We start from the raw sequence: 15,893 nt of genomic DNA on the forward strand, positions 1-15,893 counted from the left end.
CTCCAGACCCACTCACCTAGCTACTAATTATGAAGACAGTAGCCAGAAGAGTTATGTGTGAAGAAGCTGGAAGCAGGAGACACAGAGACATATTTGCTCTCTGCTTGATCCAAAGCTGCAACTAATAGAGAAGCAAGATCTTCTGGGGTGTTCATGCTGCAAGGTTATGCTCAGGTTGTATATATGCAGAAATAAAAACATAGTTTCAAGCCAATCCAGCTAAAGAAAAACAATTGAGGAACTTTATTTTGTTTTTAAAAAGCAATTGTCAAAAACTTTTCAACCACACTAGAAATCCAGTCAGTTACAAATTGTTTCTACATCTAAGTTACAAAAATAATATACAGCCAAGAGAAGTGCTTTTTAGTAAATGGTATTTTGTGAATACTACTCAGACATATAATGAATATAATGAATACTATTCAGACATACAGTGGTACCTCTAGATACAAACGGGATCCGATCTGGAGCCAGATTGCATCTAGAGGTAAACATAAATAGCGACCGCACATCTGTGCACACACGCATCGCTTTTCACCGTTCTGTGCATGCATGTGACATCATTTTGAGCATCTGCGCATGCGCAAGCGGCGAAACCCGGAAGTAACAGAGCAACTCGAACACGCTCAATTCGAGGCATATATAACCCAAGGTATGACTGTATAATGTACCAGCTGCACTGGCCTCCCATCAGCTCTGCTCTCAGGATGCTCTCCTTTATCCTCAGGTTGGTCATCTGCAAAAGATACTCTGAGCTCTGTTGGTCTGAAAGATCCCAAGGTTTCTGCATCCTATATGGATAGCACTTGCCTTGGCCTCAAGTCAGCTAAGCTCCCAGGATGTGCACCTTCAGCATCATCATTTATTCATCTGATGTGGGCAGCACCCATACCAGTTTCAGCTTCAACTCTTTTGTGGTATCAAGTTTCTCTTCTTCTTCTTCACCATCATATTCATTGACGAAAGCCACTACATCTTCTCTTTTATGGGGAATGCATTCCGACTGTTTTGTAGATTCAAAAGTTTCTGCATCTGACATGGTTAGTCCCTTTTTTGGCCTCAAATCAATTTCACTTACAAATTTCTCTTCATCATCAGCCTCATATGTGTTTAGAAAAGCCAATGCATCTTTTTTGTAGGAAATGTATTCTGGATGTTTTATCAATCCACTTTCACTTTTAAATGATGTTTCTGGTGTGCTTAGCTCTTGCATTGGCATCAAATCTGTTTTTCTTTCAACCTGTTCTTGGGAGTCAATCTCCAATGTCCCAGCAGAAGATTTTGGTTCTGCTTTTGTCAAAGGCCCTGTTGCATCTGACTTCATTATGCTTTTTAACGATTTCACACTGAATGATTTAATACTACCGGTAAATCTTTTTGAATGATAAGATTGAGTTTCATCACCAGCATAAAGTGTTTTTGTGTAGGAGGAAGTTAGACTCTGAAAGAAAAGAAATACAGTAAAATTATTATAGAAATATTATTTTCTTTTTTCTAATGAGAAATTGTTATAGGGACTTGATAGGATGAAGAATCTGATGCAAACAATATATGATCTTAAGAACTGTCTCTGTCTTCATATACCCTGTCCCAAGGATCATCACTGTTCTTAGAAATTAAGAAAGCTTCATCAAATTATATTGAAATCTAAACATCTGCCTATTAAATAACAAAATCCACAGAATCTTAATGATTACTCAAAGCTCTTTCCACAAGAAATCGATAACCAAAACTATTTCAGGAGCATATTCTCTGGGTCAAAACTGAATCCCAACAAAATGAGTCACATTGGGTTGGTGGTTCTCTTTTTTTCTATAAGCAATTTTTATTAAAAGGTTTCAACATAATATACAATAAATGTCAAGCAAATCTAAAGAAGAGAAATAAGAAAGAGATCAGAAATTCCCTGTCAGAGGCCCAGCTCGCAATGAGTATATTTCAGTGCCAAGTCAAAATCTGGTTTTTTTACTCAGTAATCTGGGCCACAGTGAGGGTCACAGTCATAGTCACGCAGTGTTTGGCGTGCTTGTGTTGTTTGTTGGTGTTGAATAATATTAATTTCTGTAGCACTTTTAAATTAGTGCTAAAAAAAAAAAATCAAACCTACACCAAGGGGAACTGCACACCCAGCATCACCCACACTTTTGCCCTGTACAGATGGTACAAATTTCTGTGGCAAAGCCAGATTCTACTTGATTAGAACAGAGTGTAGAATAATGGTATTTACCCCTAACGAAGGAGTGGGTGATTGCCAAGGAACTATGGTGTTTGTTATCACACATACAGAAGCATTAAGATAGTTTTTCGATGACTGTGTTGTTTCTCTTTGCAGCCATGGAATGAAAGCAAGGATGCTAGCTGCAGCAATATTGCAAATTCCCGTTACTACAAAGCCAATATTGTAGTTGCCGAGCAAGTCATACATTGCACCTGCAATAAAAATAATTTCTCAAGGATTAACTTTATTTCAGCTGTTCCTGTAAAACCTTGCATTATAATGACAAACCAAAAGAAATTTTAAAAATTCTTGGCCACATCCCAAACACAGGCAGCATAGTAAAGAGACTGCTAAATAACTGTAAGGTGGGGAGTGGTAGGAACTAACTGCCTCATAAAATAACAGATTTGCATTGGTTGATTTACCTGCAAAGGGTGCACCAAAACAACTGCTTGCATTGACAACCATGAGAAATCCCCATGCAACTGGCATTTTCTCGGGCCCCATCAAATCAAATGTAAGGACAGGTAAGAGAACATAGTTTCCTGCATCAACAAATCCCAAAACAGAGCAAGCTGCTATTAGGGAGGGAAAGTTTCTACAGTGAGGAATGATAAAATATACCACACCTGGAAAACAAAACAAAAAACTACATTGAAGGATATTTTATTACAGACAAACATGTTTACCGATTCATTAAAACATGACAATACAGTAACGTTACAGCCTTAAAAGTCCACTATCCAGCCATTATGAAAGCTCAGTGCTCCATACTCAACAAATTTCTGTTTCTTAAACAGCTTCCCATCTCTGAAGGTGCTACGTAGTATTATAATGACAAACCAAAAGAAATTTTTAAAATTCTTCCTACTTTCCGGGGCCACATCCCAGACACAGGCAGTGTAGTAAAGAGACTGCTAAATAACTGTAGGGTGGGGGGTGGGGATGGTATGAACTAACTGCCTAGTAAAATAACAGATCAAATGTAAGGACAGGTAAGAGAACATAGTTTCCTGCATCAACAAATCCCAAAACAGAGCAAGCTGCTATTCGGGAGGGAAAGTGAAAATTCCACTGTGTACACCTAGACTACGTCTCCATCCAAGTGTCTAAATTAAGTACTCGTGAAGTTTATTAGGCACATAATTTCCTTCGAAGCCTCCTTTTATAAGGTTCTGGTTTGTCTTTTCTTTTTTTCTTTATTTCTGCTGGAACTTCAACACAGCCCGGCAGAAAGTAACGAGTGCTGTATGTATATTCAAGGCTGGGCGGGGGATTTGTGCTCCTTCGGGTGTTGCTGACATAACAGCAGTAAACGCAAATCATAGGAATAGGAAGAACCCATTAGACCAAACATGACCACCATTGCTCCAGTTATTGCAGAAAGAAAGAAAAAAAGAAAGACAATCCGGAACCTTATAAAACGTTGCACCAAGAGTAATAATACCAGTTAAGTGGTCTCAAAACATTCCCACAAGAAGCAGCGCTGCATTGAAGGAAGGCGCGCTTTATATACTTCCCTTAACGACGCACTTGCCTTCTTTACTTATTTCTCAAGATTTAGGTGCCACTTGATGGCAATAAAACTTCATCGCGGTTGACAAAAGCCTCGAGTCTTGGAACCTTGAAGTGGAAGTGCGCTTCTCATCTTTCTGTCTCTGTGGCAACCTTGAAAGCAGCCCCGCCCCGTGTGCGTGTTCGACCATATTCCCATTGTCCCCGCCCCCGCTTTGGAATGGAGGCGGGGCCTAGGCTCCCTTCGGCTGCTGGGATGCTAACAGTGGACTAGGCAGGAAAGGGACGAATGTTGGATGAGACATCAGCTAACTTTCCCCCACCTTTCGCGAAATTGCGGTGCGGTATCCGCTCCCGTTTAGCTCCGTCCATAGAAGGTATTGGTCAGGAGAGTATAAATAGGAACATCCGTGGTTGATAGCGGGAAGAACAACTTGAGGAATCGAATGTGTAACCTGTGGCCCTCCAGACATTACTGGATTGTAGCCCGCACCAGCGTGGTCAAATGGCCTGGGATGACTGGAGTTATAGTCTAGCAGTGTTAATTGGGAACAGTATGGTGAACATAAAGCCTTAAGTTTCCTCATATTATTTAAACAGTTGAGGGATTATTATTATTATTATTATTATTATTTGCTTATAAGAGGAAAAGGCAATACAGAAATTAAACAGGGAATAATACTTATAGGCTCAATAAAAAACCCACCTCATTGTTTACCTCCCCACAACCCAAAAAGCCCCAGAGGTGGATTTTATCATGTTAAAAAACAGTGCATGCACCAAATTAAGTGGAAAGATGGATCTTGCAGCAAATCAGTGTGTACTCAAAGATTCCCTTAATGCTCTGTATTTAAAGAAAAATCAACGTGATTAACAGAGTTACTTGCAGGTTTTTATAAAATTAATCATCAATAAGTGAGTTCTGTGGATTACAACCAGTTCAACTTTGTTTGCAAAGCAGGTCTTTGTGCATCAATAATGAGATTGTTAGATTATATAGTCGATATATTAAGAACCCTTTTCATGTTTTGCAGGCTAACAGACATCCATTTACTCCCCCCCCCCCCAATTACAGGTCTCTGTTTTCCATCATGAGCATATTGCAGAGATTTCAGTCTGTGGTACTGTTTGTTAGACATGGCTTGAGGCGACAGAGAACTCTGGCTGAGATCAATGCAGATGCTTCTTTTGTACACCCCGCTCCCGATGGGGGCTGGGGCTGGGTTGTGGTGTTGGCAGCAGCCATCCATTCCTTGTTTATCAGTGGCTTCCACAGTGCTTTTGGCGTTTATATGACGCCCCTTCTTACAACCTTCAAGGCAAGCAACTCACAGATAGGTAGGTCATCGTCACATGTTATATACGGTTGGATTAAGTATGATATAATGGGTGGTGTTCAACTAAGTTTTACACAGAGTAGACCCACTGAAATAAGCAAACATTAACCAACTGTGGATTTCAAAAGGTCTACTCTAGTGGGTGTTCGGGAGGGGGTGTTATCTTGCGCAAGGAGAAATCTTTGTGCTGACAGAACATTCAACTTAGTGCTACATTGACTACAACCTTAAGGGTTAATACAAAAAATAAAGAGGGAGTTGATATTACCTGTTGCATCTTGTTGATGTGTTGAAATAACAAAACAATATGGCTTGTATATGTTGCCGCATTTTCATAGACCTCAAGGGTTATAGTATTTCATACCTGTGAAGCATATGGCAATCAGTTTTACTATATCGTTCGTGGCATGTGTGCATTTTCCTTCATTTAATTAGAGCTGTTTGTCCTTTTTTAGCCTGGATCGGATCCATCAGCTATGCTTTCATTATGATATTTGGTCCTGTATCTGGAAAACTTCTGGTGAAATATGGAGCCATCAAAGTGGCAATAATTGGAGCAATGGTTGTCATGATTGGTCTAATATGTTCTTCCTATACCTATGATTTGCGTTTACTATTTTTCACTCACGGAATCATTGTTGGCGTGGGATCAAGCCTGGGCACCACTCCAGGTAACACTTTTTTTAAAAAATCAGTCAAGCAACCTGAATCACAATAAAATACCAAGTTGCATTCTTTGTTCTGAAAAGTTTGCTGTGTGTCCGTGAAGAAAAAAGTCACTCCATAATACAGGACTCATATTTTTCATTATAACCACTAAATTTATCTGGTTATTTTGACAAGCTGGGTACTTCAAAATAATACATACTGTACCTAGTATAGACTACCATTTATTTATTTGAAGCATATATAACTGTTCAGGTGTGCAATGTCCTGTGTGTAGAGGGTGTGTGTTTCAGCTTAGGACAGTGTGTTGTGAGGTAAAATTTCAGTGTTGGGCACTGTGATGTGGAAGTCACAGCAGGGTGGAGTGTTATGGGGTTGAGGTGTGAAGAGTGTGAGCGGTTTGCAGTGGGTGGGGGTGACCTCCATGACAGTTCTTCAGGTTTCTGAAGGTGCCCATAGACCCAAAATGCTTGTGAGTTGTGACCCTTCATCTACCCACTGCACCACACTGTCATATGGGGTGTTGTGTGGATATGGGGAATGGCCTCCTATGGCATTTCCTCAAGTTTCTAAATATGCTCATGGGCCCCAGAGAGTTGATGGCCTCTTGTTCAACCACTGTTCCACCCTGATACTTCTTAACTAAAAGAAAAGGCATGACACATCGCATCCACTAGGTGGCTCCCCCTGCAGACATGGCAGTTCTGACAAAATTGTAGCTGCACTTGTACTTTCAGTCATGCATGACACTGTTTTACCAAACCTTGTTTTGCATAGACTTTGATGGGGCCGGAAAACCTTAGTAACTTTTGCCATTTGTTTTTTGTAGGCCTGATAATGGTCAGCCTTTACTTTACTAAAAAGCGCTCATTTGCAACTGGAATAGTGATGGCAGGAGGGTGCGCAGGAACTTTTGTGCAGAATAAACTTCACGAGTACTTAATTCAGACACTGGGATGGAGACGTAGTCTACGTGTATACAGTGGAATTCTAATAATATGCATCATTGCAGGATTTGCATATCAGCCTCTTCAAAAACGTATGTAATGTTTTGGTCGTCTTAGTTAGCTTTCCTTCTTCTTGCCTTTGTTATATTCTGGTTGCAGATATGTTTTCATTTGCAACAGGCCAACTAGATGTGTCAGGAAGATAGGAACAAGGAGTCTATGGCCTTCCAGATGTTGCTGGACTACAACTCCCATAATCACTAACCATTAGCTGTGCTGGCTGGGGCTGATGGGAATCGGAGTCCAGCTGGAGAGCCAAAGCTTCCCCAGCCCTGCTTTGAAGGGTGGCCATCATTAAGAAAAGGTGGTCCTAAATAAATAAGTTTTGAAACCCTGCTTAAAAATTGGAAGTCAGGGTCATCCACACCTCTGTGAGGAGGGAGTTATAATTTGGCAGTCATCACAGAAAATATTTTGTCTCTTTTGCCCGGCAGCTGAATCAGTCTCACTGGTGGGCTTGCAAGCAGGGCCTTCCAAGGCAGATCTTAATGTCCAGACAGACTTGAACCATTTAAAGCAGGTGCAGGGAAGCTTTGCCTCTCTAGATGTTTCTGCACTATGACTCCCAAGAGCCTCTGCAAACATGGCAACTGGTCAGGGGTGATGGGATTTCAGCAACATCTGGAGGGCCAAAGGTTCCCCACAGAAGAAAATGAGATTTTGGAAAGTATGGTTTGCCACTCCTGAATGAAGAGTAAGGAAAGCTGCACATGCTGAAATTGCTTCTTGCATTTCACTGTTCAGTCTTGTATCCTACCTGATCACCCCACCTGGCAAATGACTTTCCATGGCTCCTTTCTCATTTTCATGTTAAGAATGCATAACTTGCATTGACTCAGAATCATCTGTAAGATGCAGAAGTAATTACTGAGTTAGAACCAGAGTTTAGGGCTGCAGCTGAAAAGGATGTTCATATGTCCCCCTTCCCCCACCAACAATATCTGATTTATTCCATTAGATATCTATGAAATTCTAATTTCTCCCACATCCTGATACCATTATAATGTGTGATTCCTTGCCAGCCATCAGTAATGTGAAATAGAGCAGGGAATGCACATTATAACGACATTAGGTCATGGAGTCAGTTGAACTAGACATTACAGAGTGGGGAACAGGAACTTGAAAAATACATGAGAAATTTGTCTTCAGTTAACTTCAAGGACAGGGCTATTATTCTAGAAAAAGAGGTGCCAGAACTCACCGTGAACACCTCCCTCATTCTCTTAGAATGCCAATGGCACCCACCTGAGAGGTGTCGGAACTGAATTCTGGCAAATTCTGGCTGGGAAAAAAGCTGTACTCAAGGGGCTGAGTAGAGTACAGTGGTACCCCGCAAGATGAACGCCTCAGAAGACGAAAAACTCGCTAGACGAAGGAGTTTTTCGTTTTCTTAGCCGCTTCGCAAGACGCATTTCCCTATGGGCTTGCTTCGCAAAACGAAGCTTGCCCCACAAGCTCCGGAGATAGCGGTGAAGCGCAGCGTGTCTTCCCCGCTGTCCCCGGACCTCTTTTGAAGCAAGGGGCGGCGGGGAGAAGATCGCTTCTCCCCGTTGCCAGCCCCGCAATCTCCGGGGACAGAGGGGAAGGCGTGCGCGCCTTCCCCTCTCTCCCCGGACGCCTTTTGAACCAAGGGGCGGCAACGGGGAGAAGCGATTCTCCCCGCTGCCCCTTCCCTTGCTTTAAAACAGGTCCGGGGACAGAGGGGAAGGTGCGCGGCGCTTCCCCTCTGTCCCCAGACGGTCTCCATAGGAACGCATTGATTGATTTTCAAGAAGAAAAAACTTGCGGAATGAATTAATTTCGTCTTGCGAGGCACCACTGTAGTATGATCAGGACTCCCAGGTCACGCAGTGGCTGAAACTAGGCCAGTATCCCACAACAGAAGCCCCTCTTTCCCCAGGATTCAGTTGCTAAAGGGTTTGGTGCCAATGGGGAAAGTAGAAGATTTCCATCTTGTTTTGTGAAATTTTAGTGAGATATGAGCATTTTAATTCTATTGTAGCAAGCTTCCTAAATTTAAGGGCGAGGTCAGAGTACCACTTATGCAGACATAGCAGACTAGTTAGGAATATCTTTTACCTTTTGTTTATTAAGCAAAAGGCACTTTCCTATGTCTCTATGTACTTAAAGCAAAAGTACAAATTAGATTTTTGTGCATTGGCTATATGTGTTTGAAACCTCATATATGTGCTTAGGGTTTAAAACACGTCTTCTCATCCCTACTGCTTCTTGATGGTGGGCCCTCGTCCTTATTAGCCATGGTATTTTGTAAATATTATGCAAATAATAGTTTGTTTCAATTGTGTGTTTTTTAAAGATAGAGCTCATCCAAGTGTAGTCGAAAAGTTTAAAACCTCCCCCCTAAGAGGTTTTATTGTTGATTTAAGTTTGTGGAAAGATCGTATCTTTGAAGTTTGGGTCTGTTCTCTTGGATTAGCCAAATTTGGATTCTTCATACCATTTGTGCATATGGTAAGAACTAGTTTGTACACTTGTTTTCATGAGAAATCCTCAGTATGCTTCTTTTCTGCTATGTTTTATATGTAATTTTATATATGATTACGATGCAACAACATTCAATATAGAATCAAACGTTTCATAATAAAATTCTTCTAAATAAGTATCTTCCTTGGGACCAAACCCAGTAAGTGTTTGGACAATTTTAAAAGTGTTAGCAAGTACAGGTTGTACTTCGGTTCTCAAATGCCCCGGAACTCATACGTTTCAGCTCCTGAACAATCGAAAACCGGAAATGAATCTTCCCGTTTTTGAACATTCTTTGGGAAGCTGAACATGCAAAGGGGCTTTTGCAGCTTCTCATTGGCTACCGGAGCGTCCTGCAGCCAATCAGAAGCCATGCTTTGGAAGTTGAACGTTTCGTAAGTCGAACGGACTTCTGGAACGGATTCCATTCGACTTCCGGGGTACAGCTGTATTGTGGTAATATGTAACCTTATTCATATGCCAGATATGCAATTTCTTGTCATTATAATTTGTGCTTTTACAACTATGCTCTCTATCCACATTTTACAGATGGTCAGTGGTGGCTGAGAAAAAGTGACTTACACAAAGCTGGTACAGAAAAGCGAAGTCCTTGGTTGTCTTCATTTTGAGAATAGGAGATATTTGTGATCTTAGATCAGTGCACCAAAAAGGATAACTTTTTATTGTTTTCATCTTAAATAACCCCGGGGAAGGCTGGCAAAGGTTGATGTGCTATAATTACCAAGGGACCATATAGATCTGATGACACTTTGTAGGCACAGATTTTGTTGTTGCTTACTTATTTTTACATTCAACTTTTATGCTGGCCTGCGAACATTACAGTGCTGAAGGTGTAGGGTGTAAATAGACTTCAAATAAATCATTGGTGGGGGTGGGCAGGGCAGACTCACCTAACAAGAACAGTGTGGTGTAGCGATCAGGGTGTCAGACTAACAGCTAGGAGACCAGGTGTCAGGATGCTGTCAGCAGCTCCCGGCTGGTTGCCCAGGAAAGTATAAAGACAAGAAAACGTTTCTCACAGTCTTTTTTTATTTACAGAGAGAGGCTGTAGAACCCAGTCTCTTGGATAACGGTGTTGTCCTGAGTGAATCTCCACACACACACCCCACCTCTCCCACTTCCTCATTCATCATTCTCACCGTTTCTTCTGTGGGTGCTGCTACATGCCCTCTGTCTTCAAACTCTTTGTTCTCCTACTTTTAAGGCTTGATGGGTTCTGGAAGATGGAGGGTCTGGAATGCTTTCTAATGAGAACATGTCAGCCAGGTGTTGCTCCGGCTCTCCCATGTTTTACCAGCTTTTCCCTTCTTCTGCCTCTGAGCTGCAACCTCCCACAAACCCCTGCTGTCAATCTATACTGTCTTCCACTTCCTCCTCCCTGGAAGGGTCAGGAGGGGGAGGCGGTCTCCACCACTCCTCCTCCTCCTCCTTGGCCCAGTCCCTTACACTAGGGTACAAATCCCCACTTGGCCATGAAGCACGCTGGGTGACCTTGGGGCAGCGATCACTGCCTCTCACCCTAACCTACCTGATAGGTAGGGGAATAAATGAGGAAGAGGAGAGCCATGTACTCCACCTTTGGTTCCTTGAGAAGAAGGGATATAGATGCAATAGATAAATAAGCTTGAGAAAGGGACCTTTAGCTGTTCCTTTTGAGACCATTTGCACTTTCCTTCGTTGTTTACTCTGCAGAAAGGCTTAAAGATGGCTACCAAATTATTTTATATGAAGAACCTGTCAGATGCAAATTATCACATCCCTTTATTATGGCAAATCAATGATATCATTGCCTCAGTTCTATACTTTGCAGCTGTCCACAGATTCTACTGAAGAGGGAGAGGGCAAGAAGAAGAAAGAAGTAGGAGGTTTGATGCTTCATGGCAAATTCTCAATTAATTACATTAATGTATGTTTTGCCGACTCCCGGCAGTGTGCGTTCAAACACTCCTACTTACACAAGGAACCGCTGTAACACTGAAAGACCTGGATTGCTCAGTTGTAATCAGCGCTCAGTTGCCTAAATATACATTGTATTTTTGACAAATGCATAGAGAGGTGAATATAAACTCAATGGCCTTATTTTGCAGATTAAACTTGCTGGTGACCTGGGCATTCCACTGGAGAAAGCATCCTACATTATGGTAGCAATTGGAGTGAGCAGCATGGTTAGCTCTCTTCTATTTGGAAAACTCTGTGATATTGAACGAATCGATCGGCTGTATCTTAACCAAGTGTCCATATTGTCCGTTGGCAAGTATTCATTTGATTTTGTTGGAATAGTGCAAAGCTTTTAAGAGACTAGTCAGGATTAGAAAAACTACTCCCATGGTGAGCACAATTGCCGATTAGGACTGTGACTGAAATAAATGAAGTTCTGCTACTTGATCCAGCCAGGTGTGTGTAATCAGAACTCTACCTCTGTCTCCATAGCTGGATGGTGTGTTGCATATGTGTTTTCTCTCTCTGGTCAGGGTATGCAAAGCCTTATTGTAAAAAGTTGAAAATGTGATCAAAAATGGACCCACTCCTTTCTCTTATCCCTGCCAAGTGTCTTGGGGGGGGGGGGCGGAGGTCAGCTAGTTAGGGGTGGGCTCAGTGGAATGGATATTCCATTTCTTCGTAATTATCGGCATGTATGGAATTTGGTAGATGGAAAAGTCATCCCAAACAATACACTAGGCTGATCATAAGAATGATAGGGCCTCTATATACCTAGGACAAGCACCAGACTGATACTTTTTCATTGGATACTTGCCCTTTAATGGCTCAATAAATAAAGAATTATCAGCAACAACTAACTAGTATTTGTTTTTAAGATTAATGCTGAAGTATACATACCTTGTGTATGCAAATGTAGTCTCCCCCCAACTATTTAAGAAGATTTGTGACCAGTTAAAAGAGTCAAATGGGTTCCACCATCATTTGAAATATGCCCATTAATGAGTCAACCAATGATATTGTTTATGTATCCTACAAAAAAAAAACACTGGCCCAGTAAAGAGAGTAAAAAGCCCTCGGTAGGATTCATTTATTTTGGAAGTGTTCTGAAAAAAGCCTAGGAATAACAATGCAGTTGTTGAGGTAATCTGAGATTCAAATGTGTAGTTTAGAAAATGGTTAGTGTTAACCCAGTAGTCTTTTGATTCCCTGCCCATCTGCTTATGAAATTCTCCTGTGTTTAAGCAATCATAGAATCATAGATATTCTAGTCCAACCTCTTGCAATGCTGGAATCTCAACTAAAGAATCCACAACAGAAGACCATCCAACCTCTGCTAAAAAACCTCCAGTGTATCAGCAGTGATTTACTACGTAGCACCTTCAGAGATGGGAAGCTGTTTAAGAAACAGAAATTTGTTGAGTATGGAGCACTGAGCTTTCATAATGGCTGGATAGTGGACTTTTAAGGCTGTAACGTTACTGTATTGTCATGTTTTAATGAATCGGTAAACATGTTTGTCTGTAATAAAATATCCTTCAATGTAGTTTTTTGTTTTGTTTTCCAGGTGTGGTATATTTTATCATTCCTCACTGTACAAACTTTCCCTCCCTAATAGCAGCTTGCTCTGTTTTGGGATTTGTTGATGCAGGAAACTATGTTCTCTTACCTGTCCTTACATTTGATTTGATGGGGCCCGAGAAAATGCCAGTTGCATGGGGATTTCTCATGGTTGTCAATGCAAGCAGTTGTTTTGGTGCACCCTTTGCAGGTAAATCAACCAATGCAAATCTGTTATTTTATGAGGCAGTTAGTTCCTACCACTCCCCACCTTACAGTTATTTAGCAGTCTCTTTACTATGCTACCTGTGTTTGGGATGTGGCCCCGGAAAGTAGGAAGAATTTTTAAAATCTCTTTTGGTTTGTCATTATAATGCAAGGTTTTACAGGGACAGTTGAAATAAAGTTATTCTTTGAGAAATTAAGTTTGGAAAATTAACCTGCATATTTTTATTGCAGGTGCAATGTATGACTTGCTCGGCAACTACAATATTGGCTTTGTAGTAACGGGAATTTGCAATATTGCTGCAGCTAGCATCCTTGCTTTCATTCCATGGCTGCAAAGAGAAACAACACAGTCATCGAAAAACTATCTTAATGCTTCTGTATGTGTGATAACAAACACCATAGTTCCTTGGCAATCACCCACTCCTTCGTTAGGGGTAAATACCATTATTCTACACTCTGTTCTAATCAAGTAGAATCTGGCTTTGCCACAGAAATTTGTACCATCTGTACAGGGCAAAAGTGTGGGTGATGCTGGGTGTGCAGTTCCCCTTGGTGTAGGTTTGATTTTTTTTTTTTAGCACTAATTTAAAAGTGCTACAGAAATTAATATTATTCAACACCAACAAACAACACAAGCACGCCAAACACTGCGTGACTATGACTGTGACCCTCACTGTGGCCCAGATTACTGAGTAAAAAAACCAGATTTTGACTTGGCACTGAAATATACTCATTGCGAGCTGGGCCTCTGACAGGGAATTTCTGATCTCTTTCTTATTTCTCTTCTTTAGATTTGCTTGACATTTATTGTATATTATGTTGAAACCTTTTAATAAAAATTGCTTATAGAAAAAAAGAGAACCACCAACCCAATGTGACTCATTTTGTTGGGATTCAGTTTTGACCCAGAGAATATGCTCCTGAAATAGTTTTGGTTATCGATTTCTTGTGGAAAGAGCTTTGAGTAATCATTAAGATTCTGTGGATTTTGTTATTTAATAGGCAGATGTTTAGATTTCAATATAATTTGATGAAGCTTTCTTAATTTCTAAGAACAGTGATGATCCTTGGGACAGGGTATATGAAGACAGAGACAGTTCTTAAGATCATATATTGTTTGCATCAGATTCTTCATCCTATCAAGTCCCTATAACAATTTCTCATTAGAAAAAAGAAAATAATATTTTTTTTTAAGTCCCTAGAATAATTTTACTGTATTTCTTTTCTTTCAGAGTCTAACTTCCTCCTACACAAAAACACTTTATGCTGGTGATGAAACTCAATCTTATCATTCAAAAAGATTTACCGGTAGTATTAAATCATTCAGTGTGAAATCGTTAAAAAGCATAATGAAGTCAGATGCAACAGGGCCTTTGACAAAAGCAGAACCAAAATCTTCCGCTGGGACATTGGAGATTGACTCCCAAGAACAGGTTGAAAGAAAAACAGATTTGATGCCAATGCAAGAGCTAAGCACACCAGAAACATCATTTAAAAGTGAAAGTGGATTGATAAGACATCCAGAATACATTTCCTACAAAAAAGAAGATGTGTTGGCTTTTCTAAACACATATGAGGCTGATGATGAAGAGAAATTTGTAAGTGAAATTGATTTGAGGCCAAAAAAGGAACTAACCATGTCAGATGCAGAAATTCCAAAACAGTCGGAACGCATTCCCCATAAAAGAGAAGATGTGGTGGCTTTCGTCAATGAATATGATGGTGAAGAAGAAGAAGAGAAACCTGATACCACGAAAGAGTTGAAGCCGAAACTGGTATGGGTGCTGCCCACATCAGATGAAGAAATGTCAGGAGAGCGCAAAGTGGCTTTTGCAGATGACCATTATGATGACGAAGATGTGCACTTTGGTAGTGAAACTAACTTGAGGCCAGTACAGGTGCTAACCATATCAGATGCAGAAACTCCAGAATCTACAAAACCAGCCGAGCGCAGAGTGGCTTTCGCAGATGACCAACCTGAAGACAAAGGAGAACATCTTGAGGGCCGAGCTGATACGAGGCCAGTGCAGGAGATACCAGTATCAGATGCAGAAACCTTGGGATCATTCAAACAAGCAGAGCGCAGAGTGGCTTTTGCAGATGACTATGATGATGCTGAAGGTGCACATCCTGGGAGCTTAGCTGACTTGAGGCCAAGGCAAGTGCTATCCATATCGGATGCAGAAACCTTGGGATCTTTCAGACCAACAGAGCGCAGAGTGTCTTTTGCAGATGACCAACCTGAGGATAAAGGAGAGCATCCTGAGAGCAGAGCTGATGCCAGGAGTTCAGGATCTACACATCCAACAGGATACCCTCCCCTAACAAGAGGAATGGCTTTCCTAGAGAACTCTGAAGGTGATGAAGAGCCCAGCCAATTCGAGACCAATAAAAACCCCCTTTAGAAGTGAAACTTCAACACATGTAGTACAGGCACAGCAAATGCCTTCGACTTCCCATGGAAAAGAAGGAGGTATGGCATTTGCCAGTGATAATGATGATGGTGAGCAAGCACCACAACAGAAATGATCAGAGTGCAGCAGCAATGTTAATGATACTGGATCAGTTACAAATCTGTCTGTCTGGCCCATCAAGGGTACATTACATAGTACCCTTGCTTGATGTCTGAGTAGTATTCACAAAATACCATTTACTAAAAAGCACTTCTCTTAGCTGTATATTATTTTTGTAACTTAGATGTAGAAACAATTTGTAACTGACTGGATTTCTAGTGTGGTTGAAACGTTTTTGACAATTGCTTTTTAAAAGTAAAATAAAGCTCCTCAATTGTTTTTCTTTAGCTGGATTGGCTTGATACCATGTTTTTATTTCTGCATATATACAACCTGTGCAGGCAAATTATGATGAATGCTAAATAAATGGATTACCTGGACTTCAACTACCATCAGCCCCACCCAG

The 15,893-nt window shown here is 41.0% G+C and overlaps 2 protein-coding genes across 5 annotated transcripts; one reads left to right on the forward strand and one right to left on the reverse strand.

Moving 5' to 3' along the window:
• Positions 1 to 3,876, reverse strand: LOC309367536 (uncharacterized protein). 2 transcript variants are annotated; one of them, XM_081906966.1, is made up of 3 exons: positions 3,756 to 3,876; positions 2,228 to 2,430; positions 1 to 1,441 (listed from the first exon to the last, which is right to left on the reverse strand). In XM_081906966.1, the coding sequence occupies exons 2-3, from the start codon at positions 2,423 to 2,425 to the stop codon at positions 863 to 865; spliced, it is 777 nt and encodes a 258-aa protein (XP_081763092.1). In that variant the 5' UTR covers positions 2,426 to 2,430; positions 3,756 to 3,876; the 3' UTR covers positions 1 to 862. The 2 variants fall into 2 exon arrangements, with proteins under 2 accessions (XP_081763092.1, XP_081763091.1); XM_081906965.1 differs by lacking the exon at positions 3,756 to 3,876 and adding an exon at positions 2,644 to 2,994.
• A 98-nt stretch (positions 3,877 to 3,974) lies between these two features.
• On the forward strand, positions 3,975 to 15,780 carry LOC309367471 (monocarboxylate transporter 8-like). 3 transcript variants are annotated; one of them, XM_081906822.1, is made up of 9 exons: positions 3,975 to 4,110; positions 4,809 to 5,071; positions 5,526 to 5,741; positions 6,566 to 6,775; positions 9,061 to 9,215; positions 11,336 to 11,498; positions 12,754 to 12,957; positions 13,206 to 13,408; positions 14,207 to 15,780. In XM_081906822.1, the coding sequence occupies exons 2-9, from the start codon at positions 4,825 to 4,827 to the stop codon at positions 15,377 to 15,379; spliced, it is 2,571 nt and encodes an 856-aa protein (XP_081762948.1). In that variant the 5' UTR covers positions 3,975 to 4,110; positions 4,809 to 4,824; the 3' UTR covers positions 15,380 to 15,780. The 3 variants fall into 3 exon arrangements, with proteins under 3 accessions (XP_081762948.1, XP_081762950.1, XP_081762949.1); XM_081906824.1 differs by having other exon boundaries at positions 12,838 to 12,957; XM_081906823.1 differs by having other exon boundaries at positions 4,009 to 4,110; positions 4,768 to 5,071.
• Positions 15,781 to 15,893: the final 113 nt, after the last annotated feature.

Source organism: Podarcis melisellensis, assembly GCF_964234715.1.
Source record: "Podarcis melisellensis genome assembly, chromosome: 3".
Lineage (NCBI taxonomy): Eukaryota > Metazoa > Chordata > Lepidosauria > Squamata > Lacertidae > Podarcis > Podarcis melisellensis.